Genomic DNA, 26,038 nt, shown 5'->3' with positions numbered 1-26,038 from the left:
AGATGGGGTCATGGATAAATGTTTTAACAAGCAAACCTGTATATCTAAGGTTGTGGACCAATGGCATAAATATTTTTATAACAGGCATATATTTTGGAGATGATCCAAAAATATGTATCTTGTTGGAACTGATAACATAAAAGTTAATAAATGGCAAAAACTATCCAGCAGGCTTTTTAAAGCTGCATCTAAACAACTGCTACAGGTGGTCCTTGTTTAACGACTGCTCATTCAGAGACCATTCGAACTTATGACAGCTCTGAATGAGTGGTAGTTTTGACCGGGCCTCATACTTATTGTCATCGCAGCATCCCCACAGTTATGTGATCACAATTTGTGACCTTCCATGCTGGCTTCCCACGAGCAAAGTCAATGGGGAAGCTGGCAGGGAGTTAGAAGTCATGGTCATGTAACAACCCACATGGTCCTTGTTTAACGACAGCAACTGGAACTGCTGGAACTGCCGTTGCTAAGTGGCATGGTCATGTGGTTTTTTGACTTACAATTGTGTCACTTAATGACAGAGATTCCAATCCCAGTTAGCATTGTTAAACAAGGACTACCTGTACTGAATAATCTCTAGTTAAACACAGTTTTATCCCTTCACCACAATGCATCCTCTGTTGCATATTACTATGGAAATGAACTCAGTAGGAAAGTCTGCTTATGGGACTTTTAGATGGCCATAGTATTTGAGTCAAGACTGCGATTGCATTGCTTTACAGTGATATATTAAAAATGTCATTATTAGCAAAGATTCAAATATTAAAGGACCATGGCATTGCATGGGTTGATCATATGCACTATACACCCCAGATGTATTTTTATTAATCCATTTGCTGTAATATAAGCTGAAAATGACTATGTTTATAGCCAATCATTTGGCAGGATTAATAATAATAATAATAATAATAATAATAATAATAATAATAATAATAAATATAGATACAGCTTGTTTTTATACACAGATGGTAATACACAAACCATAAACACATTTACAATGAATCTTGAAAATTTCCATTTTCATGGTGGTAAATAGTCTGTTCTTCAACATTTTGCATCACTCCCTTTTCCTTCTGCAACTCTTTCCTTTGTGCTACACCATGCTGAACAGTAGCACCATACGTTTTCTTTGAGCTAACAAAGGTATCATTGTTCAGTTCAGTTTCTTCAGCCAGTTCATCTTGCTCAATTATTCCACATTTCTCTTCATTCAAACTTTCTGGGTCAGCCCATTCCTGCTTCTCACCAGAAGCAAAGATAGCATAAAATACCACTCCACTATAGTGAACTAAAGCAGCTATTAGAAAGACATTTTGCCATTCTTCACGAGTCTAAAGAAATGACATGGGACATATTTTATGTAGATTAAATTTATATTTGGTCTTTCCACCAAAAATAACATTCAAAAAGAATAAAATATAAAGAAAATAACAAAGCTGTAGTTAGATATTAAAATTCAGGAATTAAAAACTTATCAAATAAAAAATATAATAAATAATATCACCTTGAAATAAATTGATTTCATCAGGAAGTTAGCTTTGGAGCCAAATAAAACTTTTTTTCTGTCAAAAGAGACAGGCTGGGCTCCTTTAGCAGATAGATGCAGAATTTAGGAGCATCTGCAAAAAAGGCCCTTTCTTTTGTTGTTATCAGATATGCCTGTGGTAGCGGAGGAACAGAAAGCCCTCATGGCATAATAATGTTATACTTCAAATCACAGAAGGCTTGGTAGCTAATGACCAGCACTCTGAATTGATCCTCGAGACAGACAAGAGCAAGTGAAGCTATTGTAAATAAGAGTCACTTGCTGGTGCTAGTTAATAATATAGCCACATTCTGAATCAGCTGAAAATTCTGAAAATTTTTCAAAGGCAGCGCAGCATAAAGAGGTTAGTCTGAAAAGTAGGTGCATTACGATGGCTAGATCTGATATCTGTAGGAAGAACTTTATTAGCATACTAGCTTTGTTGTGTAAACACACACACTCTCTCCTAACCAGCACTGAAAGCTGACTCTTCAGGTTCAGTACTAAATCCAGAAGTACACTCACACTGCAGACTTGAATTTTCAAGGGCTCTATAATCTCATCCAAAACTGGTTCATTCCTATTCCTAAACTGACTTCTAATGGACAAGAAACACCTCCATCTTAAATGGATTAAACACCAGTGTTTTTCCTCACCCAGACAACTGCTGATATCAGATGCTGATTTAGAAAATGAACAGCTTCCTTAGATGTAAGTATTGTTTCAAATACTGACTAAAAGGAGACATTGAATTGAATGTCATCAGCTTGTTATTGGCAACAATCTCAACACCATAGATAATGTTCAAATGTATCTTCCTATTTATATTAAGTGGTATGGGAGAAAAGATGGAATGCTGCGAAACCCTATAGCCCAATGGCTAGTTTCCCATTTCTGAGAAATGCTGTGAAATCCCACCTTTTTCTGAAACTGCTGATGTCATAACTATTTGGCAAGGGTAATCCTCATGCCAAATCACACTTGCTGAAATAAAGTCTCATATCCCCACTATGTTTTCAAAATGGCTAGGAATGGGGTTGAAACTGGCAAAACTAATGATGTTTTTAAAAAAAACCACTGACTGCCATGCATTTGAAAGCCATTCAAGAAAAAACATCTGAACTTCATTACCTTATGTTTTGTCATTGCACCAACAATGAGAGGGCAGACCATTCCTGACAATGTCCCAACTCCATTAGAGATGCCCATGAGAATGCTGGCATACCGAGGTGCAATATCTAAATGGTTGACATTAAATCCTGTAATACAAAATATAACATCAACAAGGTGCATTCTGTTGGCATGAAAATGATTCAAGCAGCTGAACATGCAACTGCTTCTTTTAGGCTGATTCTTGTTGATCATGAATATACAGCCTAAGTCCCCAAGGTCTCATTGTCCTCTGGAGTTTGATTTGGTCCCTGAGAACTTCAAACATTGTTACCAAATGTGATAATGTGTATATATATATATATACAGCCTAGCCCTAACACACACACACACACACACACATATATATGTGTGTGTGTGTGTTAGGGCTACTTGTGTTAATCAGATTTAGTTTAATTTAAATGTAAAATTAAAGATAAATTTAGTTTGGGGCCAAGAGTCAGCCTACTTTTTGAAGTCTGGTCTCTGTGCACAGTCCTTGGCTCTCAAATGGAAATAATAAGTAAAGCACAGAAAAAGCAATTATTTTGGAAATAGGGCACTGAAAGTATCACAAACTCTCACATTTCATAGGTAATTAATGTGAAGTTTCTATACTGTTAAAATGAAATTATATTACTGGTTTTGAATCTTTTAAATACATAAATAATATAACAAGCATATTTAAGTAGTCAGTTTCTTAACCAGTCACTTGCATAATTGTGGTTCTTTTTAATTTTTTATGTGGTAAAATTTTCATTAGAAATCAGTCAATTTAAAAAGCCATTTAACAATGTCATATTGCACAGGTGAAAATTTTTATTAAATGCAAGAAAAAGGCAGTGGCAGTTTTGAAGATAAGGGAGACTTCAAATAGGTAAGAGATTTGCAGAGAAAGAAAATATTCTTCAAGTAGGAAGTCCTAACTGACAGTCATGATCATTCTCAAGAGTTCTCCAAACACCAGTTACGGAAGAAGCTCAATAGACTGAAGAACAAAAAGTCTCAGGCCACATTCATGCAAGCCATTTAAAAGTAAAGGCCAAGACTAGGCACAATATGAAAAGTAAAGGCCAAGACTAGACACAAGTATGAAGCAGCAGAAACCGAAGGTGATGCTAGCTGACAGCTGCTGTTACAGCTGTACCCAGATTTCAAGTCTCATTAATCATCACATCTACTGAACATATTTCAAACCCGAGTGAGTTTCAGCATTTTTTTTTTTTTGAGAACTTGGCTTAATGGGCTTTTCTTGTTATATTTTTTTACTGATTATAAAAGTTTTACTTGATAAGCATCTCTCTTCTGTGGAATGCCCCCTCCCCAACTTATTTCTTTTCTTTCCTTATTTTACTTTTGTGTTAGGAATTATATAAGCAACTGGTTTTAACATAGTGACTGCATGGACAGGAACAGGCAGGATTACATTTGCAAATGACTTAAACCTGCTGTTCAGGTTTTACCATGATTAGCCCTCTAGCATAGAACCTCGGGATACAAATTTACAAATGCAAATTTAATTTCTAAACAGATTGTCAATATGTTACTTTTAGCCTATTAAAAGGTGGCATCTGATTTGGTTCATTTGCCAAACAGAAAATGTTCTTTAATGACAAATGTTAAGGGTCCATATGTACAGACATGTTGCCTGTCAGTCTTGCACTATACGCTATACATTTTCTGTTTTGAATGAAATTTGAGGATCCACCTTTGTTGGAGAACGCGTATCACTACTTTAAAAACATGGCTCTTTGTCTGACACCAGTAGTGTTTTTACAATATTGTCTGAAGTACATACAGAAACAATGAATAGCTATAATAATCCTGCTGATGTTAAAATGCTTCTACAAGGGGCTTAACGGTAAGTTTTACCTGAAATAGCAAATCCACTAAAGCCTACTGCTAAAACCAAGAAAGAAATAGCCACACCTCTAGTGTGAGAATATCCAACCACCAAAAGTAAAGTAGCTTCCATCCCAAAACCTGCAAAGGAAATATATGGAAAAGATTGATCATTCTTCAAAATATGCTGCTACGAGATGTATTCAAGCAATCTATTTAATTTTAGATCATGTTTCTATTTTTTTTTCTTTAAAGTTAGTTCCAGACCCTAACTACATGCAGCTTGGTTTCTAGTTTTCTCTGCTTTTTATAAAAACACCATGCTACACTGTGTGGGGGTTTTTTGGGGAGGGGGGGAGGGGGTGCAACCCTGGGATTCAAAGGGTAAAAATGATAGACAGATAGAGCATCTGATAGATGCTTGCACCTATCAGAAACACTTGAGCATTTGTCCTGTATGAGAAGTGGACATCATGGGCATGATGCATGAATATCACGTCATGGCACTGCTTTTTATTATTACTGTTATTCTTCTGCATGCATTGTTTGACATTTGTAAGATGCTTAGAATGTGTAAGATTAAACTGGCATGAAAGTCACAATAATTCTTTCCTCCCTTCCCACCTACATGCAGCCCCAACAGATTATCTCAGAAGGAATGAAACTTCAGCCGAAAAAAAAAGTCTGTCCATCCTTCCTCAGATATTTTAATAATTCAATCTTTTACTATACAACATACAAAATGCTTGAGATGTTGCATTGATTATACTTTTTTAAAATCAGCAAATGAGTTTGATATTTAGATAATAACATATAACTCAAATATAAAGTCTAAGCATACCTCCACAATTCATGATTTTTCTGACAGCAGTAGTTGTTAAAATTCTGCTGCTGCGTAAAAAGTCAGCCAGTTGGCCTCCAATGGGTACAATTACAGTCATTACCATGTGTGGAACTGCAGACAAAAGGCCAACCTGAAAGTAAATACATGCAATGGAAGTCACATGCCCAAAAGAAATAGGTTTTTCTTACAATGTATGAAGTTAAGTCAATGAATAGTTGGGGGGGACACATAATTCCCTAGCGTAGGTGAATTTGGTAAGTACTTCACTAAGGGACAGAGTTGACAAATTTCCATTTGTCATCAGCTGTTACAAGTTATGGAGACATTTATCATAAAAGATTGTCAAAGGGATTGTTAAAAAAGTGCTAGTGGCTGTCCAATGGAAACAGCAGGCAAAGGGATGTAGCTCCGTAATCCTAACTGGCTGCCATGGCCTCCTATCTTTCAGATGCAGTTTTTCACCAAACAGAATGTTTGGTTAATTTTTCAACACAGTTGCAGGTTTATCTGAATATTTGCCATTGGATGAAAATTAATGTCAACTATTATATAGGCCTCTAGTTTGGGACTATCTCCCAGAATCAGTACTAAAGCACTAAAGGTTCAATTAATATATATATATATATAGGGTTGTAATGTACAAGTTGTTGGATAATAAAAAATTATTTGTATCATAGCAGTATTGATAGACAAGTTAGCTCTTTTCTCTCCTGTCCAGTAGTCCTTGATTTTCATCAGGTTATTTGTGTGTCAGGCAGCTGGCACTGACTAACAGCGATCTATATTAAGGAAAGGGTCAAATGTGCCAATTTATTAGGAATAAGCAAAGGAAAATCACTGAGAACAATCAACACGTTATCAAAAGACCTTTAGAGAAAATCCTTGGGTTTGTATCTTTACCTTACTTATTGCAAATCCAAAGACCTCTTCAAAATAAGCTGGCTGACTTATGAGCAGCAAGTAGAAAGTCCAGCTTCTGCAAAAGTTTGCCACAACAATTGCATAAACCGGCATCGAAGTGAAAAACTGCTTCCAAGGGGTGCTGAATCTCTAGAAGAGAGAATGCCAAAGCTTTAGAGTGATTGGAGGCAGTGGTTCAGCTGAGTAATGTTAGACATCAGTCTTAAAGTTCAATTTGTCATTCATGTGTATTATTTGTGGAAAAGCATTTCCACTGTAGAAAGCAATATTTTAAAAACAAACATGAACAAGTAACCTGTCTTGTTGTTATTTAAATAATGAAAAGGAAAGGATTCTGCAGCAAGCAACGTCAACCCCACTGGGTTCAGCATGCCTGGACCAGTCCAGGAACCCATGCTAGGCCCCTTTGTGCTGTCCTAAGGGCTCCCTCAGTGAACATCTGAAACTGGCAGGCTGGGTGGCCTTGAGATGCAGCCCTAATTCCGCTACTAGCTGAAAGGCACCTGAAACTTCAGTAGTAACTGAAATCACAATTGGTGGTGGTGGGGGAAGGCATACTGATAGAAATAGCACCTCTAACAACTGCTTCATAGTACAGTCCTGTGCATATTTGTGGTATTCAGCTTTAATCCTTCTTGAAAATCATCTGAATTTAATACTAAAACGCAAACTTGGTACAATCTTTTTTGTTTTCATACAAAGAGCCTGAGAAAAAATTAAAAAGTTTTTAGGCTACAAGAAACAAGAAAAGAAGCATTTTTACCCCAACCTATTTGATTTATACCATCTTATGATTTCAAAAGCCTGGGATGAGAGATGGGAGACTGAAAACTCTGTCCACATCTCTTTTTCTCTCTATTTGCATTCACATATTAAGAACGTTTCGTGATCGATTCTAAAAATCACATCAGGCAAAATCTGAAATGTCTAACAAAAGGCTTCAGGAGCAACATACTGTCACCTAAGCATAAAATAGGGCATTAAATCAACAAAAGTTCAGGAGTAGGATTTTCTTGTGTTAGAACCTTCACAAACATTTAGTTCCAGTAATGATCTGACAAAATGCAGATCTGTTGTGAATTAATGTTTTCTACACTAGCTTTGGACAATAAATTATTTTCTAAGAGCGGGAAAAAGTATGAAATGAGGCTACAAGTAACTTACACTGGTATTGATTAAGTTGGCTCCTCCTATACTAGTTTCTATGTAAATTCTTTCCTCTGTGGTTATTGTTGGATGAACAGCTGGGCTCTCATATGCTTGCAGCAGCCAGAATATATACCAGAATATCCCGAACATTCCTTTAGATGGAGAAGGAAACAGGATTTTGTCAACCATTTAAAATATTTTGGATAATCCAAACCCAAAACTTTTGTCAGCATTATTTCAACACAATTTTAAAACCAATTATAGTAGAAAACCAGTTAATTTACCATTAATGTGAAACTAATGACCCCCTCCCAAAGAAAGATTATTACTTTATCTATGATACTTTTTGTTCACTGGGTAACTTACCATATGTATAGAAGACAGATGACCATCCTATATATTGTACTAATACACCTGCAAGTGGCATGGCAACTACTGCCCCAGCATAAGAACCTGTAACAAAAAACATATCCATATGGGTCAACAACTGTATTCCAACATACCTAACCCATGATATTATTCAGAATAGGTGTTCTGTTTGGAAGAGCATTACGTTGATAATTGAATACATCCTGTTTTGCAGTAGGAGAGACCAAAACATTGTAGAAGAGTGTGGGATTTATGGATTCTTGTATTAAGAAACACACTTGTGTTAGGCAAGATTGCAGCTGCTAGTGCTGCTGAAATATAGATAACTGAGAATGCACTTTGAAATACTACAACCCATGTTTCCCAACATTAACATGACTTCAGATAAAAGACCTATCCCCCATTGTTTGTTCATTTATTTCATTCGATGTAGGTACCACTTGACTCCATACTGACTCTGGGCAATTCACAGTATAGCAAAACAAGATAAAAACACAGTACGAAATAGATAGACAAATGGGATTTGGCCATATACAAAAAATCTAGATTGACTAGGACTAAAATTTTCAGGGTTGTTGTTTAGTCTGGGAAATAATAATAATAATAATAATAATACCCCTAGAAGAAAGCCATAGCAACCCAATTCCATATTGTTGCCACCAATATGGGCCCTGGGAATCTTAGGGAACACCTACTTGAGCTAAATACTGCCTGCTCAGCCTGGGTGAATAGGGAGTGCCTGTTGAAGATTCCCTCCTTTTATGAGGTTCAACAGGAGGGAACCTTGAGGCAGACATTCTTGAGGGCTGTTCCCTTCCTTTGGATTAGCTGTTCCCTGATGCAAGAATGGCCCCCACTCTTAGCACCTTCCAGAGAATAATTAAAATCTGGCTTTTCCAGGAGGCCTTTGGTGATCAAGCAGCTAGAGGAAGTTCTGTGCCATTATTGTTTCTTATTGCTTCTGGTTTTATTGTTTTCCATTGTATTATTCCATGTACTATGTTTTGATTTTGTACATGCCTAGAGCCGCTGGAGTGAGGTGGTTTATAAATTCTATAAATAAAACAAAAACTTCATGGTCATGTCCCTGGAATCACCATTGCTCAAAGGAGACTCTATAGCCCAATGCTTTATTTGGAAATATGCCTGCCTGCCCAGAAAAAAGACAAAAGTGTGTTGATGTAGTAGATCACACCGTGGAAAGCTAGAAGAGATGGTGGGAAGGAATCTGAATGGTTTGTTTTCTGGTGTGTGTGTGTGTGTACTCCTCACACACACACATATACACACACACAAACACACACACACACACACTATGCCTTCCATTCTGAGACGGTGTCTATGTCTTGCTCCCAAAATTTTAAGTGTGCCTTTTGGTCTTGAATACTGGGGATTCCTTTCTACAGTACTGTAATATGAAAGAAATCAGAACACTACTGCTGTTAATATTATGCAATTACTAGCAGGAAAAACATTGCTAGTAGTAAATGGTTAAAGAAAAATAAATGGCATTTGGATCCTATTGAGAGCTCATAAAGACAAGCCATGAAATTCTAGTTTGGCATTTACTGGTGTTACTAATTAATTATTCTGAAAGATGCATAGACACAGGTGTTCTTCTTTTTCTCATTTGAAATTAGTTCATATTATGTTAATAGACAGTTAACTTATGTATGAACTGTTGGGCATCCTGCAAACATTTCACCTGGAACTGCTCTTGGATTAGTTCATTAGCAAATTAGTTTAAAATGTTTATCCATACTTTTAATATTGTACTTAAAAGGTATTTTCCACCAACATTTTTAAACATAGTTGAATCAAATATAATACATTGCTTAATTATTTTTTTAGGTTATTGTCATCACACTGATTAACATTCAACTTGTCTGGAAATAAACCAAAACTTTAAAAGAATAATAAATAAAAGAGCAGCCTAACTCAGAAAGGAAATGAATTAATGTGCAAAGATGATGTTATCAATGAGTTATAGAATGGTTACATGAAGTTATAGGAGGCTACCAAAGCTGGGGGAGAAAGACAAAGAAAAAGTGGAGCAAGAAAAAAGTGTGATTATTGATTAGTGTTTTCTCAGAGCACATGGAATGATGAACTAACCAACTCTATATTAGCTTAGCATTTGGTTGTGTAAATTGAGCCTTGTGGTTAGTTTATGGTTCAGTATGTTATGTGAACCCCCAAAATTGAGTTGAATAAACCACAGGTAAATGAGTTGTATAAGCAAAGCCATATCTGCTTGATATGAGTAAGTGGGATAGGTTAAAGCAACAAAAATTTGAATTGGTAATGAAATATGGAAAAATAAACTTTAGAGAAATTTAAGCATTAAAAAAAAAAAATTCCCCTAATTGAAATTGCTATAAAGAAAGTGAAACTGTATGTGCTGACATGTATTATAAGATAAATAACAATTTTATGCCAGATTCAAATGGCAAGATATATGTCCTTCAGGTACTAAGAAAGTTTCTTTGGCAATTAAAACAATTGAAAAACAATTGAAGACCTATTATTTTTATAATCAGCATAGACTTTTTCTTTAAATCTATAATGGAAATATTTTCTCAAAACAAAAGAAGAAGAAAAATCAACATACCACAAAATGAAATAGTTGCCAGCCTGCTTCTTTCCAGAGGAGGAGCCCATTTACTCCACATCCCGTGGCATGCTGGATAAGTCACCCCCTAGCAAACATTTTTGCACAGCATTCAATTTCTATATTTAAGATTTTCATTTGTGCTCACATTTTTACTATCTGCAAGTAATTGGAGTTTTTACCCCTTTTTGGACAGCAATCTTATGCATAAGGAAGAAATCTCACTTAACATGAAGGGATTGACTTCAAATGAATGTGTGTGTGTGTGTGTAAATAATACAGTACATAATGGAGGGGAATTAAAGGAAATAGTGATTTATTGGGGTGGTAGAATCCCAGTTCTTTTATTTGGATAAGCTATTATAGATTCTATCTGTATTTCCTGAGTCTTAAATATCACAAATCAATATCTGTGAGGATATTTTATGAAAATCCTGAATGGATCTAAGATCCTGCCCCAGGACATGAAGCTTTGGTTAAATAGATTTAAGAATGGAAAGGATTTGAAGGATCCAATTATTTCAAATACTGCTTTTTCTCAATAGAAACCTACCTGCTATTAGTTGAAGCTGGCAGTATTAGTTGAAACTGCACTTTATATTTTCTGACCTTCCAGAGTTCACATGGCTGCAAATTAAACTGTCTTATTCAATTCAATTTTTTTTGCAGTTTCATAATAATAGCATATTTAGCCCCCGCCCTTTGGAACATCTTGCCCCCAGAGGTGAGACAGGCCCCCTCACTCCCAGCCTTTCGGAGGGATTTGAAGACCTGGCTCTGCCATCAGGTCATCAGATACGGGGTTGGCTAGCCCCCTAGAGGCATGGTGTTGCTTCCATCGGCCTCCTGGATTCTTCCTCTTCCTTTATTCTGTGTAAATGTGTTTTCTTATAAATTTTAACTATATATTTATTTATTGTTTTAATCTGTTGTAAGCCGCCCAGAGTCCCCCATTGGGGGGAGATGGGTGGGGATAAGTTTGATAAATAAATAAATAAAATAAATATTTCCAGAGTTCTCTGCCTGTTCAGACACTTTTGTCAAAATGATGAAACTACCATTGTGCTGTTGTGACATGAGCTTCCCCTTCTGTATGTGTACGTGACATCGCAATGTGTGTACAAAGGGGATGGAGCTTGCATTGCAATGGTGGGGCTGCTTTCATCGCTCCCCCCACCCCCCGATACCCACCAAGGATAGATCTGCAAGTTCCCCTCCTCCAAATTTGTGGATTGCAACTGTGTTCTTTGAGGCAACACTGAATGTCACCAAGCTTTCAAATATAGCCTGGGATTTTATCATTTTAATACTTATTTGTTGGATATGTATCCTACTTTTTTCCCAAGAAGTCAATGTGGAGTACATAGGTCTTCTTCCTCCACCCACTGCTCCCCTGTTTGGACTGAGAGAAAATTTGGCCCAAAGTCACCCAAGAAGCTTCCATGACTGAGGATAAACTTGAACTTGAGTCTTCCCTTAGTCTTAGTCTAATACTTAAATCATTACAGACTGCCTCTTGGTGGAAGGAATATAGAATCCAATCCTAAATACTCTTAGATCAGTGGTATTTACTTTAAACGTTAACAATATGGGAACAATTCTACTTCAAGAACTGTCAAGCTGACCAATATAAATTAACTAACCCCCCCCCTTGACTTAATTAACAGTAGACAGTTGCAGGTTCTGAGAAACCAAGATATTTTAACACAGTTGCCAAAAAAAAAAAATAATAATAATCCTCACCCTGGAATGATGCAAAATTTCATTCTAATTTGTGTATAGCTTACATGCAAATAATGAAGACTTAATAACTGGTGCAAATAAACATGTACATTGGTGCCTACCTCCACAAGGCCTTGCAAAATTCTTACAAACATAACACACCCATAATGTACTCTGGCAGCTGCAGGAATGAACATGTTCAGAGTTGAAGTTAGAAAAATTGCTGCTCCAAATACCCTAAAAAAGGGAGAAATATAATTTTCCCCTATAATTTCATATTGCCATGATGCCATGATACTATATATTGAGCTGAGGAAAGCTGGTCTAAATAAAAGTTCAGAATCATCAGAAGATCAAATCTTTTCAAAAGGATAAACTAATCATTCACTGAAGCCTTTTTGTCTAGAACTCCAGTTCAGTCTAATTGCTATGTCCGTTGTCCACCAGCATGGAAAAGGAAAATAGAAAACGAGGTAGGCACACAGCCAGATAATATCAGCTGAGAAATTTAGCTGAGCACAGTATAAAATGCATGATATTGAGGTTCTTGGTATTATGAACATTTTTATAAATGCTATTCTCAAAATGTTCAATATTACAAAACTCTTTTGAGTCCACAACTTTCTTTGCTAAATTCTTTTGAATTTAATGTTATTGTTTTTATTTCCGGACACAAACATATAATCTGACAAGGTTTAATTAACAGCAGTAACTATCAGTGCAGCTACAACATAGCAGTTGTAGTTTCATAGCAATAAGCTATTTTTGTGCCTTCAGTATTTGTAATGGAACAAACAGAATAAATATAACCATAAATATTATTTTGATCAAATCTGTGACTGTTACTTTGACTCCTAAATCAACTAAAAATATTTTAATATAATTAGAGTACGATCATGTTTTTGAATTGTGCTGGCCAAAGCCATAGAATTTTGTACTTTTTCCACCAGCAAAATACTAAATATGATTTAGGGATAAAGATGCACTGGCAACTATCAGATGTGGCTGGGGAACTGTTCAGCCAGTAAAGTTAGATTAGTAGAATAGCCTAAAAGGGGTAAGTTGGTACAGAGTAAAAACATACATCTGTTAGTAAATTCAGTCAGATCTCTTTATCACTGACTCTGTCACCTCACAAGCCACTAACTGGATCAAAAGTCACAATTTTAGCAATATAAGAAATGTATGGTATCCCATGAGCTCTTATAACAGGAGAGTACTTACAAGTATATAATGTATTCTGTTGAGATAAGCAACTGAATTGCCTGTAGTTTCTTATTATTAATAACTAAACTTATACAATCATTACATTAAATAATGATTAATATTAACTATTATCCTTCGAGCTGCAATCCTATGTCCATTTCCTCTCACTAAGTCCCACTGAACAGAGTGGAAATAATGTTTTTAAAAAACACGTATAAGGTAGTTGTTACAGTTCAAAATGAGGTCAACTCATTTTTGTCATATATATCCACAAATGATTATAGGTTGTTAGAAATGCTGAGTTCTAGAAAGGTAACACACTTTTTATACATATTATTTATTAAATCACGTGCAGCATTTTTCTAAATTCTGTATTGCATTATATTATATTAGTATATTACCTGTTAGCTGCTAGTTTATTTGCAATGAAGCCTCCTGGAATTTGTGTAACGATATAGCCCCAAAAAAACGATCCATGAATTAGTCCTACTATTTCTGGATCCCAGCTGAATTGTGCTTTCTACAAATAAAACAGTATTTAGTTGGCACCTTGATGTTTGTAAAATGTTCTTTGTTGCAAAATTCAGATATTCCAGTTATCACTAACCAACATTTGTGGATTTTTAATCCTCCAAGAGCTGTGAAAACAAACTTATCTGATGGGAGGGGGAAATCTTGTAGTTAAATCATACCTAACATTTTTAGAGTATTAATCAGCTGGCATGCTCTCAAGTTAATGGACTACACAAGGTTCATTTTACTTCTGAGTATTTGAAAGACATTGATGATATACTTACTGTCCATAATCATATATTGGAGACAGGAAAGAAAAATATCTGGAGCATTTTTATTGCAGCTAATCTCCTATCTGATTAGCCGAGCTGAGTAACTCCTTTGATCCAAATATAGGTATCTAACTATACAATGGTTGTCCTCTATTTACAGCAGTGCCTTTCTAGCTAATCAAATGCATTTTCACTTAGACTTTACAGCAATCTGTAGAAGAATATTTTAGGGGCACCTTTCAACCAGAGACTAGGACACGTTACAATGAAGCACATATTGGTTTATTTACAGAGTTGGAGGGAAAGACAGGACTAAAGAGGGGTGGGGTTACAGTCCCCCTTTATGCACATTAAGACTTATGCACATTAGAATATATCCAGATATTTCACTGGATATACACAACATGCACCCAGTGAAGTCAGTGAGGCCATTAGGGTATAATTATAAGGTAACGGCAGTACAATGGGTTTTTGAAATAACAAGAAGGCAGTTATTCCATGAACATAATTTCTTTTTAGGGAGTTACTTTCTTTTGCTTTCCCAGAGTTCTCCTCAGCTCCCAGTACCTTTTCCCAGAGTATCAGCAACTCTTGGCCTTATAAATGTTTTGTGGTTGAGCTAACAGTTTTAGTTTTCCTGAGAAGATATGTTAGGGTCTTTTAACTTGGCCCCAGGAATTCTCCTTCAATTCAGTGATATTGTCTTGGGTTGTAATTTCCATTTTCATTGTATGGTAAATGCTTATGAAGTTCTTTGTTCCATCTTGGACTACTTACTACCTGTCAGCCTGATCTACTTCACAGGGTTATTATAAAACCTGTGAATATTGGCATGGAGAAGTACATATGCCACTTTGAGTTCCTTGGAGGAAAAAACAGGATGTACATTTGTTTTTAGGATGTATGGGATCAGTATGGGAGTTAAATCATAATATTTGATAAATGCCACTAAGCTTTTAATATAGAGCCAGTTTGGTGTAATGATTAAGGCATGAGGCTAGAAACTGGGAGACCATGAGTTCTAGTCCTGCATTAAATATGAAGCCAGCTGGGTGACCTTGGACCAGTCACTCTCTCTCAGCCCTAGGATGTAGGCAATGTCAAACCACTTCTGAAAAACCTTGGAGGGCGGAGCTGGCGTCGCGGCGATACGGCGGGCGATCCTGGGTTCCCAGGATCGCAGCTGATATCTCCTCCCCTGGACGGTCCCGACGGACCTAAGCCGTCCCGAAGAGATGGCGATCATAAAGGGCGCGTCCCGCGGATCTCAGGGATGCCGCAAGTTCCAGATTGATCCCGGGAGAAGCTCTTGAAGCCGGCGGAGGAGAGCCAGCCAAAAATGGCTGCGAAAGCCGGGACAGCTCCAAAGGAAGAAGGAAGAGAGGGGTGTCAACTGGGTGAGATGGACTTTTATTATTCAACTATTCTTAGAGAACACCTTAAGTAACTTAAAGAGATTTTTAAAAGTGAAGAAAAGTGGATTAAGCGGCGAGATTGAACCTTATAAAAAAAGAAGGGGGAAAAAAAAATTTCTTTTCAACTTTCCCTTTTTAGTGGAATTGACAAGATGTTTTTCTTTTAAAAAAATATATTTTTTAACTGGATTGGCTTTTTCTTTTTAATATTCAATAATTCTTTATTTTAAGCCTTTTTTTTGACTAAGATTTCTTTATTGTTATAAGAAATTTATACTTTTTGATTTTGAAATGGGGAAAGTGGAGTTAAGAGAAAGTAAATGAAAGAAAGTTGCACTGCCATCTAGAGGCGCGACTTAGTGCTTTTTTCCTTCCATTGTGACGCATGCTCAAGGACTCTGTGCTTTCTAAAAAGATAGTGGGATGTGCATGTTTATACAGGTGCCATCCGTAACTATAAACAAGAAAGTGGAGTTGAAAGCGATTTTGAAAATATCAAGATGGAAAGTTTGAGCTAGTCACAAGAGCCTTGATTAGTGGCAGTAGCTCTTTTTTCTGCTAGAAGCTCTGCTTTGCTCTCCATTCCCCCCTCCCAGTTGGATTTTTTTTAAAGAGACTTAGTCTCTCCCCTCCTCTCCTTTTTTTTTTATTTTTTATTTTATTTTTCTCCTTTTGCTTATTTTTTTCTCTTATTTTTGGCAAGAACAAAGATAAAGAATCCTTTGACTCAATGAAGGTTTATCAAGACAATAGACTATACGAGAAACACAATGTAGAAAAAGATCTTTAAACTATCGAGGATGACTATAAAAAACTGGAAGAAGAGCTGCAGAAATTCCCGCAAAAAAAAAAAAAAGAAAAAAAGATATTAAAGCTAAAATGGACTTAATTAAACATAAAATGGGATCAATGGAAAAGGAAGAAATAGTACAAGAAATCAGAAGTATTAAACAGAATTATTGTGAGGCCTATAAACTGAGAATTAAAAGGGTTAATCAACTGATAAATGAAGAGGGACAGACTTGTTCTTGGCACTGAGGGTGAGAAAAAGATTATACAAGATTATAATGGAAAATCGTATTAAGAGAATGCACAAAAAGAAGAAGTAAAACAACACTGAAAGAAACTACTTCAGATGTTTAAAGAAAAAACGAGGGGAATACAACAATGATGGAACTGACAGAAGCTTTAAAAAGCAGAATGTTTGAAAGGACATTTATTATTGCTTTCTCTTATCCAATAACATAGAAAAAGGAATAAACAGCTAGATATTTTGGGATATTGAATGAAAAGGGTGAACTCAAAATTATGCAAGCGCTGGAATAAAGTATAAATCTGAGATGTATAGTTAAAAATTGTATTTGATTGTAAATGTCTTAAGAGATTAGACTAAAATTTATATATGGTTGAATATAGTAACATATAGATTTTAAACTAGAGACATTTTTGTTGAAACATGTAGTGAAGAATCTGGTTAGAACTGTAACCTGGTTAGAACCGTAACTGATACTGTAACTGATACTGGTTAGAACTGTAACTTTTAAGAATTTGAAAAATTAAAAAGTACTTATGCAGGAGGAAGTTATTGAAAATTATGGAATGTGCAGAGATGAGTTAAATTGAGATTTGATATTAGAGTAAGAAGATAAGTAATTTTATATGACACGGGATTTGTTTTTATTAATGATTAGATGAGAAAATATAGTAATGTAATGGATTAGGAAATTTTATAATAGAAATTTGATATTAACTATTATATATATACACATATAATCGATAGATGAAAATGTATTACTAATCCTATTGAAAGTTAAAAATTTTTGTAATAAATGATTCTATAGATTAGCTATGAATGATTAATAATTGTTTATTGATAAGTATACAAGTATATTTTGAATAGATGATATGAGAATTTAAGATTATGAAAGGGGCACCAACGAGTTGGTAACTGGTTGACACACGGTATAAAATGGAAGATGCTTTTTTTATGCCTTTTTATGTTTTTGTTTGTTCATGTATGTTTTGTGTTTGTTGTAAAAATAAAAAAACATTTATAAAAAAAAAAAAAAAAACCACTTCTGAAAAACCTTGCCAAGAAAACTGCAGGAGCTTGTCCAGGCAATTGCCAGGAATCAACACTAACTGAAAAGTACACGTGCGTGTACACACACACACACACACACAAGCTTTTAATGTCACTATATCTCTCCATGGCATGGGCATAAATTAATTAGTAGTAAGGGGAATAAGCTTAGTACAGTGTGAATCTCATGAACTCAGGTAGCAGTACTTGGAAAAACCTCCTTCTGTCTGAGACTTTGGAGAACTGATCTAGCTGAGTAGAGCGATTTGCTCTATACCAATTACAAAGGCCCTATACTTTCTTCCTATAACGAACTCGCTTATACTATCTGAATATCAGCTTTAAAATATAGGTGTCTTGTATCTGCAAATGCTAGTGTCTATTGGGAAAAACTGAAAAAAATAGAAAAATAAACTTTTTTATCTGATCACTTCTAGAGTCTTTTAAAATGCTATTTCTCTGTGTCGAAATAATGTATTCTACCTACCTCAGTCTCTGGTTTTCCATTGATGTAGACTGTGTTGTTATTAACCATTTCCACTATAGCAACACCAAGATTGCATCGAATTCCAAAAGAAATGCAAAATCCCAGGCCACTCATCACAGCAATTATATAGCGTTTAGGTAATCCACAGCAATAGCAATCAAATAAAGGAGGTTTGGTTGTTGCTTCCACAGGTCTTCCTTCTTCATTCAGCTCTATGTTATCTCTTTCAAAGTTGGTTCCGTCAATTTTTCTGAAGTTATGCAAAATAGAGACAAGGTGGCTTCAGAAAAAAGTATACTCTCAGAAATTACTGATATGCACTTAAAATAACTAAGTATATAAGGTATGTTTGTTATACTCCCATAATAACTGTTCCTAATAAATTATATTTAAATAGCATGGAAGGAAAGAAGGAGCCTGAGGGCATTGCGTACCCATTTGCAATCTGATGCCCTCTGGATATGTTGTAGCCATAGTTTCCAAAATTACTGAGACTGTAGTCATATCACCTTTGGAGGGCACATAGAATATTCTAGAAAGCTAATACAGTGACATTAGCATTTCAAGATGGGGCAGCTGGATATCTAGTCTATCAAACCATCAGGCAGACTGTCACAGAACGAAACCCCCAGTGTTATGTAGTGAGGCCTAGGTGTCTGTACCATTTACCTCAGGGTTCCTCAACCTCAGCAACTTTAAGATGGGTGGACTTCAACTCCCAGAATTCCCATGCTGGCTGGGGAATTCTGGGAGTTGACGTCCACCCATCTTAAAGTTGCTGAGGTTGAGGAACCCTGATTTATGTTGTTTAAAAAATGTGCTTTTATGTGTTATTACTGAAAAACATGGATTGGGAATCTGTGGCTCCCCCCTGTTGCTGAACTGCAAAAATTATAAACTCTTCTAAGGTTTGTTGTTTAGCAATAGCTGAAAGGCCATGAGTTTACCACCTCTGTTTTAAATTAACACAAAATTGAAGGTTTGTATAATAGAGCATGGAGAATCAGACTTCAGAGCAGAACCCAGTTCTTCCCATTCCTTTGCAGAACTTTATGTACAGGTGCCTTAAGGAACTTGTTATAGAATAAAAGGCAATGCAGTAGAGATAGCATTCTGTTCTGGATAGGGGCATACTTCCTCTGAAAGAGCAAGTCTATAGTTTGGAAATATGTCTGCTCCTCCGCTGTCCTGGGAGATTCACATATACCTATGATGAGGATTGCATTCTCTGTAACTCTTGTTAAGCTAGTCAGATTTGGCAACATATTTGTTACTAGAAAATATACTGTATTGTCAGACAACTTGACAGTTTTTAAGCAATTAAAAATTCTAGAAAGAACTATAGTTCCTACAAACCACTGAGAATTACATTGGTAACAATAGTTTAGATTAGAAGGTATGCTTGGGTAAAATAACACAATATTGGGAGCTTATTATGTGGTACCTTGGTTTTCGTATTGGATTATGTTTAACTATATTTTTTGTTTTGCTTATAGAGGTTTTTATATTGTTTTTCTTGTGAACTGCTTTGCTAGCTACCCAGGGTTATATATTTAAGATGGGTGGCCAAATAAATAAATAAAGAAGGAAGGAATTGAAAACCATAAGAAGTTTCATAGGTAAACACGGGTCACATAGCCTTGCAAGAGGGGCAAATGATGAAATGTGAATCATGTTATCACAATGCAAAGGCCATGAGTAAGATAGTTGTGTCCCAAGTCAGGACACAAATACAAATGGTGTTTGTGCTGTGATATCATAATACACGGTTTTTTCGTCATTTCAGTTTGTACCAGATACCACTGGTAGATTTTCAAGAACGGATTGTGATGGACATTTCATACAGAGATTTTCTGTTTTAGGGAAAGGAAGAGTATATTCCATCAAAGTGAGTGTATTACTAATGGACAGAAACCTCCCACAGCTTGTGCATTTATATCCTGTTTTCTATGTATTACAGGGGAGTAAAAGCATATTAAACATTATATATTATTGCTTTTATTGATATTACTTTTATTTAAAGTGAAATAATAAAATACAATATCATCACCAACAGTAATACTTAAAATAATAAATGTCACTTGAAATAGCTATGAACTTTTTATCTGCCTTACATCCAAAGGGATTGCTATAAGATAACAAATAGGACAGTATTATGTGCATGGGCATTTAGTGCAAATGCACACAGCATCACAGATCAAGTGAAACAGTTTGTCTCACACGGCGGTTCCTGAATGTGTTCTTGGCCATACATATTCTAAGCAGTTTTTCTGTTCAGAGACATTCTTCTGTTAAATGGTAAGTCTACAGGTTTGGGATTTCTATGGTGTCTCATTCAAGCACTAATCAGATCTAATTCTTTGTAGTTTTTCAAGCTTAGTCAAAATCAGCTGGTTTCTGCCACACAGCTGGGCCTTCAATGATCACCTCATCTTAATGAAATTGCATCCAACAGAAAAAAAGGCAAGAGGACAAGAACTGACATAATATTTATATTACCAACTGAGCTAAGCTGGAACCTTCTAGAACCTAAGTTTAACATTAACAGTGTGGTACCTAATATTCTCACCAAAAAAGCTTGTAGTAGCATGTACTTCATTCCTGGATGCTTCAGCTAGAAACAGCCTTGCTGAACACACCTGCAGTTGGGAGTCTTGCACCATGTGGGACAACTGTGGAAGATGCGCAGCCTGGAATGCTTTGTAGATTCATCATCCCTTATTTCAAATCATGATTCCATAGACAAGTTCCATGATTCCAATATAATATGCATGTACTCCAAGTGGTGCAGTAAAAATTTTTACATTCTGAGTAGATGGTCTTATATTATTATTACTCCGTGTGTGTGTGATGTTTATATACTATTTACATATTACTATTTGTTTACTATTACTACAATATATTACTATGAAAGAATAAATATACACACCCATACCATTTAATTTATGGAAAAGATAACTTAAAAAGTTAAAAATAATAAAATGAACATGGATAAATGTATATATTTCCAGAATTCATCCCTGATTATTGATGACAGGACTGTTTTCTGTTGCTACCATCAGCAGACATTTCTGCCTCATTACACAAGGAAGTCCTCAACTTTAAAGGCCACAACTTCAGCCCTGAAATCCAGTCCTAATTGTATTACTGGATAGGTTTTCTACTGTTGTCTGCCAGTCTTGCCTAAGAATTTCCAAGTTCAATGCATCCCCTCTGATAGATTCAATTCAAAAGTAAAAGGGACTGAATAAAATAAGTAAACCCCAGTATTCATTTTTATATATAATTCTTATATAATACTGCTCTTACACTTAGTGTTTTAAAAGCTCAGTAAAGAATATTCTGTTTTTACTACCAACATTAATCCAAAGTGTTTAGGAGAAAATTTGGATGGGAAGCACAGCTGCCTTCAAAGCTAATTCCTAATCCAGCTGAAAAAATGGGTGATGTGGATAAGGTAAATGAATAGATTGATAAGAAATGTTTGAAAAACTCCAACTATAGTATGTACTTCAGACAAACAAAATCACTCTTAAAAAAAAAAATCCATGGGATGGGACATTGCTACTATTGTTTAATTTATATAGCACCCTGTAAAACACAGAAAAACAGTGTGAAACAAGAAGTTGCAGAAAGACTGCAAAAATGGAAGTTGCTTAATTTAAAATTATATTAATTTCTGTCAAAACTCTACTTCTCTCTTTCCATTTGAGATGTAAAAGGAGTCTTCTTTTAAAAATTCTTACCGTCAAATGGTTCACTAGTAAATTATATTTGATGGTGAATATTCTGCAATCAATTGTTTTCTTTTTTTAGATAAATGCCTTTTCTTCTTTTTTTAAAATCAGATTTATTTATGAGACAGAACTAAATTTCCAGGGGGAGCATGGGGTTTAGAAGGGCTCATAACTTATCTTAATATCTGGCTGAGATGACATAGTAAATCTATTGCTCTGGCAGTTTCTGTTGGCTGTTTTCTACTATGTTATGTAGATTGCTTCTCAACATACTTGTCACATTATTTAACAGAAGCATGGAAGTCAGACCTCTATCCCAGCAGCTTGCAATCTATTATATGATTTAAAAAAAGATGGTCTATACATCTAATCCAACTAAAATAACTTCCAGAGCTTTTCTTGTGGGGGTAGCAGAGGTCCTATGCCATACTCATGGAAGAACCTCCATTCAAGATATTGTTCATTATTTGAAATAATCAGATGGATCAACAGTTTTAATTCCAGCAATAAAACTAATCCATTTAAATATAACCCCAAAGGTAATTTCAGTAGTTTGGATTTCTGTACACAATCCTAAAGTCAATGTATTGGAAGGAGACTCAAAAGGACATTTTATTTACAAAACTCCCATGGTCCTAAAAAACTATTTGAGTATTCTTAATTAAAAAATACAGGCACATCTTGATTAATTTCTCATCAATAATGGACAGACTTACAAAATTTACAATACATTCCTACAATACAGTGTACAGTGTACAATAATGCTGATATTTTATAAATAATATTAAATAAATATTAGATGCGTGGTTTTAAAATATTGCATGCCTGGTAGTTCCTTGTTCATTGCTGAGTTTACTAAATATTTTATGCAAAGATAGTCTTAATGTTAGATTATTCTAGATGGCCACATAGAGCAGTACTTTATGTGCATTTTTTTTTTTTTTTTGCAGCAGGCTGGAGAATCTATCTTTCTTATATTTGCATGTATATGTTAATGAGCAAAAGAGTTAAAGAAAAGAGGGAGAAGCAAGTTGAGGATTTTGGCAAGCTGTTTGGCATTACGGTATCAACAGTGCAACAGTCCACCAAGATTCGGTGTTAATTTGCAAAATGGATATGGAAAGAGACTCCATATACGTTTCCTATCTGAAGGAAGTTGGAATAGAAATTAGAAAATAATTCAGTGATGCAAAATCTTACTATTTTTGCAAGAATGCCAAAATGCTTGGGTCTAATCTATGCACAACTTTATCAGACGTTTGTGGATATACCTTCATTTAAATGAGACAATAAATATCACACTCAGAGACTATTAACATTAACATTAGCAACAACCTGAGAGTTTGGTTAAAAATAAGAAGAAATATCAGTGCTTTAGGCTGATATGCAGGTGACTTTCAAATTTTCATAAATGACCGGTAAAAATCATTTGTCCAGGAAAACTGGAAAGTACTTATGCTTAGTGCTCAAATTTAAAATGTCTCCCTCATCAAGTCAGGCTTGACTCCTTGTGGCTCCACAACACATCCATGTAGTTTTCTTGGCAACAGTGCAGAAAGGATTTGCCATTGCTTTCTTCTGGGAGAATTGGTGGTGGTGGTTGTTGTTACGACTTCACAATATAATCTGCAGTTCTGCTATTTTTCTAGTGGTCTCTCACCCAAGTGCTAAAAATGTAAGACCCTTTTTCAGCTTTTTGAGAATAGCCAAGTCAAATGAATATATGAATGTGTATATTACAGACGGAAAGAGAAGGTGAGCTAGTTGGTCCTGGTTACTTTATGAATAGCAGTAAAGAAAGCAAGCATGGATAAAAGTAGTTATCGAGGGCAATACCAAAAACTAGACACGTTGTTTCTCTGCCATTAGTATCAGCAATTAATACCATAACATAATTCTGTGGATGCTTGTATCAAGGAATGCCCTGTTACCTTCAGTGATATTTAATTCTATATAAGCACATATGATGGCAGTTTAGATTATAGGGCAATTATATATAATAGTATTTTACCTTTTAACAGTAACAAATTAGTCCTGTTCATGCTTTTGTAAAATTTTGAAAAATGGCCAGAAAAATGTCTTGTTACAGGACAGCCTATCAGTGACACAGTTGTGCTGCTTTCAGAAAACGAATAACACAAAAATATGCCAATTAAACATTGTAAGCATTATTTTATTTCACTGGTAAGGAGTTTACTGTTTGACTGCATAAAAATTTAGTATCCTCAGGAACTTAATAAAAGATTCTTGTTTAACATAGCACAAGACTTCTAACTTTTGCTATAACAATTTAACACAGCTTTTTCTGAAAGGTATTATGAACTTTATGCTATATTTTATTCATTCACAGATATCTCTCATGAAACATGAAATAAGCCTTTCAAATATATTAGCTCATATTTAAATTCTGACATAGATCGCAAAGATAAGCACACTTTTGTGGATTTAAGATCCTTTAAACACACTGAAGATGAAACACAATTGCTGTTCATGTCCACAGCAGTGTAACTGAAAATTATTTTAGCTGTTACTAATTTAAAACTACAAAAATAACTTTATCAACAATATTAAGCATGCCTAAAATCATGGCCTATCTTAATTTTGTTTTTTTCCTAATTTAGTAGGACATACCTAATAAGTGATTGTTTTAGTTTGTAGCTGAGGTACAGCTCCTTGTATATCCTGCTTTATTCATTTGTTCCTACATCTTTCAGTTACATAACTCTAAATATTTGTATTTTTAATATAATCTTTGTAGAGGTTTACAGTATATGAAGCTATTACCTTTGCAAGTGTCCTAGAGAGTCGCTAACAGTATTCTTCACTTCTTCCTTCCAAGGCTTTAAAAGTCTCTCTTTTAATGAATTTAACACTTCAAAAGGCATCTTTTGTTTTTCCTTAAATAAATCCTTTTATGTAAAATGGACTTCTCGTCATCATCAATTTCCCCCCAATTCTAATAGTCTTTTTTCTTTTCTTTTCTTTTCTTTTTTCTTTTTTCTTTTTCTTTTCTTTTCTTCCTTGGAGAATGATCTGGCAGGTATAATGTTAATCTTCCAAATGAAATAACCACACTGAAATTATCAGTAGATTCTCCCAAGGGCTGCCAATAATTCAAGGCAAATTGCTGGAGGTCTGTTTTGCATCTCTTGTTATTCTGCAGTCTTCAAAGGATTAGACCTGAAGGTGAGTAATACTGGACCTGATGTTAAGCTTATGCATCTGACTAAGGCACATTATAACATGCTGCTTGTCCTCTTTCTAGGCTTTCTTCACACATGTGCTCAGTGATGCTATAGTAACGAACACAATACTGTCTCTCTGGCCATTTGAGCTTATCCCTAGCAAACTTTATTAAACATTTATGCATTCTCTCTCCAGATCTCGAGCCATGGCTTATGCTCCTATTTTTGCTCTCCATTTTCCTACTGAACCCCACATATCAATATTGCTTGATTTATTCATTCATTCATTCATACATACAGACACACACACACAATATTCCACTTGTGACTGATCTCATTGATATCTCCTTAATACAGAATCACTATATATTGTATAAATGGGCAGTGCATTGGATACAAATTAGGTCACACTGGAGGTTAGTGGGGGAAAAAAAGGAAGGAACTGATATTGAGTTAAATCTAGATTTAAGTGCTTCCAACTGAGTTGGCATAAACAGACTGCTCATTTCTCTCTTCTTTCTGAAATAAAACCACCACCACCCGCCCTATGCCAGGACTTCTTATTTTGTTTAAATAAGTGTGGGGATCGAATCTCACCAGTTAACTTCTAATCGTTTTTTGTATTTTTTAATTGTTTTTAAAATAATAACAAAAATAGAACAAAAAGAACAAAACACAGACATAATCATGATAGAAATACATACATTGTCAAGGAAGGAAAAAAAATACATAACAAGTGCTTTAATAAAAAAAGTGAAAAAAAAGAAACAAAATATATCATTATAACAGTAAACAGTTTCAATTCTATATATGCTTATCTAATACAAATATTATGCAAGTATAAATATATTTATTTCCAATAGTTATATAACTATCATGCTTTTTTTTTTAACCTATTGTATTCTGTATAAATGAGTCCCATATTTCATTATACTTGTCCATGCAAAGTCTACATCTATAGGCAATCCGCTCATGGGTGGCAAGTGTCATCAGGTCTTCGATCCA

The 26,038-nt window shown here is 35.2% G+C and overlaps 1 protein-coding gene across 1 annotated transcript; it reads right to left on the bottom strand.

Moving 5' to 3' along the window:
* Nucleotides 1-995: 995 nt before the first annotated feature.
* On the bottom strand, nt 996-24,733 carry SLC17A8 (solute carrier family 17 member 8). Its single transcript, XM_088141507.1, has 12 exons — nt 24,633-24,733; nt 18,112-18,361; nt 13,743-13,861; nt 12,258-12,372; nt 10,414-10,501; nt 7,800-7,886; nt 7,449-7,585; nt 6,264-6,413; nt 5,361-5,493; nt 4,550-4,660; nt 2,660-2,787; nt 996-1,334 (listed from the first exon to the last, which is right to left on the bottom strand). Exons 1-12 carry the CDS (start codon nt 24,731-24,733, stop codon nt 996-998), a joined length of 1,758 nt encoding a protein of 585 aa, XP_087997633.1.
* Between the last annotated feature and the right edge of the window lie 1,305 nt (nt 24,734-26,038).

Source organism: Python bivittatus, unplaced genomic scaffold, assembly GCF_059951505.1.
Source record: "Python bivittatus isolate LINGU-HERP-01145 unplaced genomic scaffold, Pbiv_v1 ctg000330_np1212, whole genome shotgun sequence".
Taxonomy (NCBI): domain Eukaryota; kingdom Metazoa; phylum Chordata; class Lepidosauria; order Squamata; family Pythonidae; genus Python; species Python bivittatus.
Note: the sequence above shows the minus strand (reverse complement) of the source record. Positions and strands in the feature narration are given on the sequence as shown.

Excerpts from the sequence above, each read along its gene's own strand:
- SLC17A8 (XM_088141507.1), bottom strand. The coding sequence starts at position 24,733 with ATGCCTTTTGAAGTGTTAAATTCATTAAAAGAGAGACTTTTAAAGCCT. Across the intron at positions 10,502-12,257 it reads TTTTGCAAGGCCTTGTGGAG|GGGGTGACTTATCCAGCATG; the intron begins GTAGGCACCAAT and ends AATGTTTGCTAG. Across the intron at positions 4,661-5,360 it reads AAAAATCATGAATTGTGGAG|GTTTTGGGATGGAAGCTACT; the intron begins GTATGCTTAGAC and ends TTTCCTTTGCAG.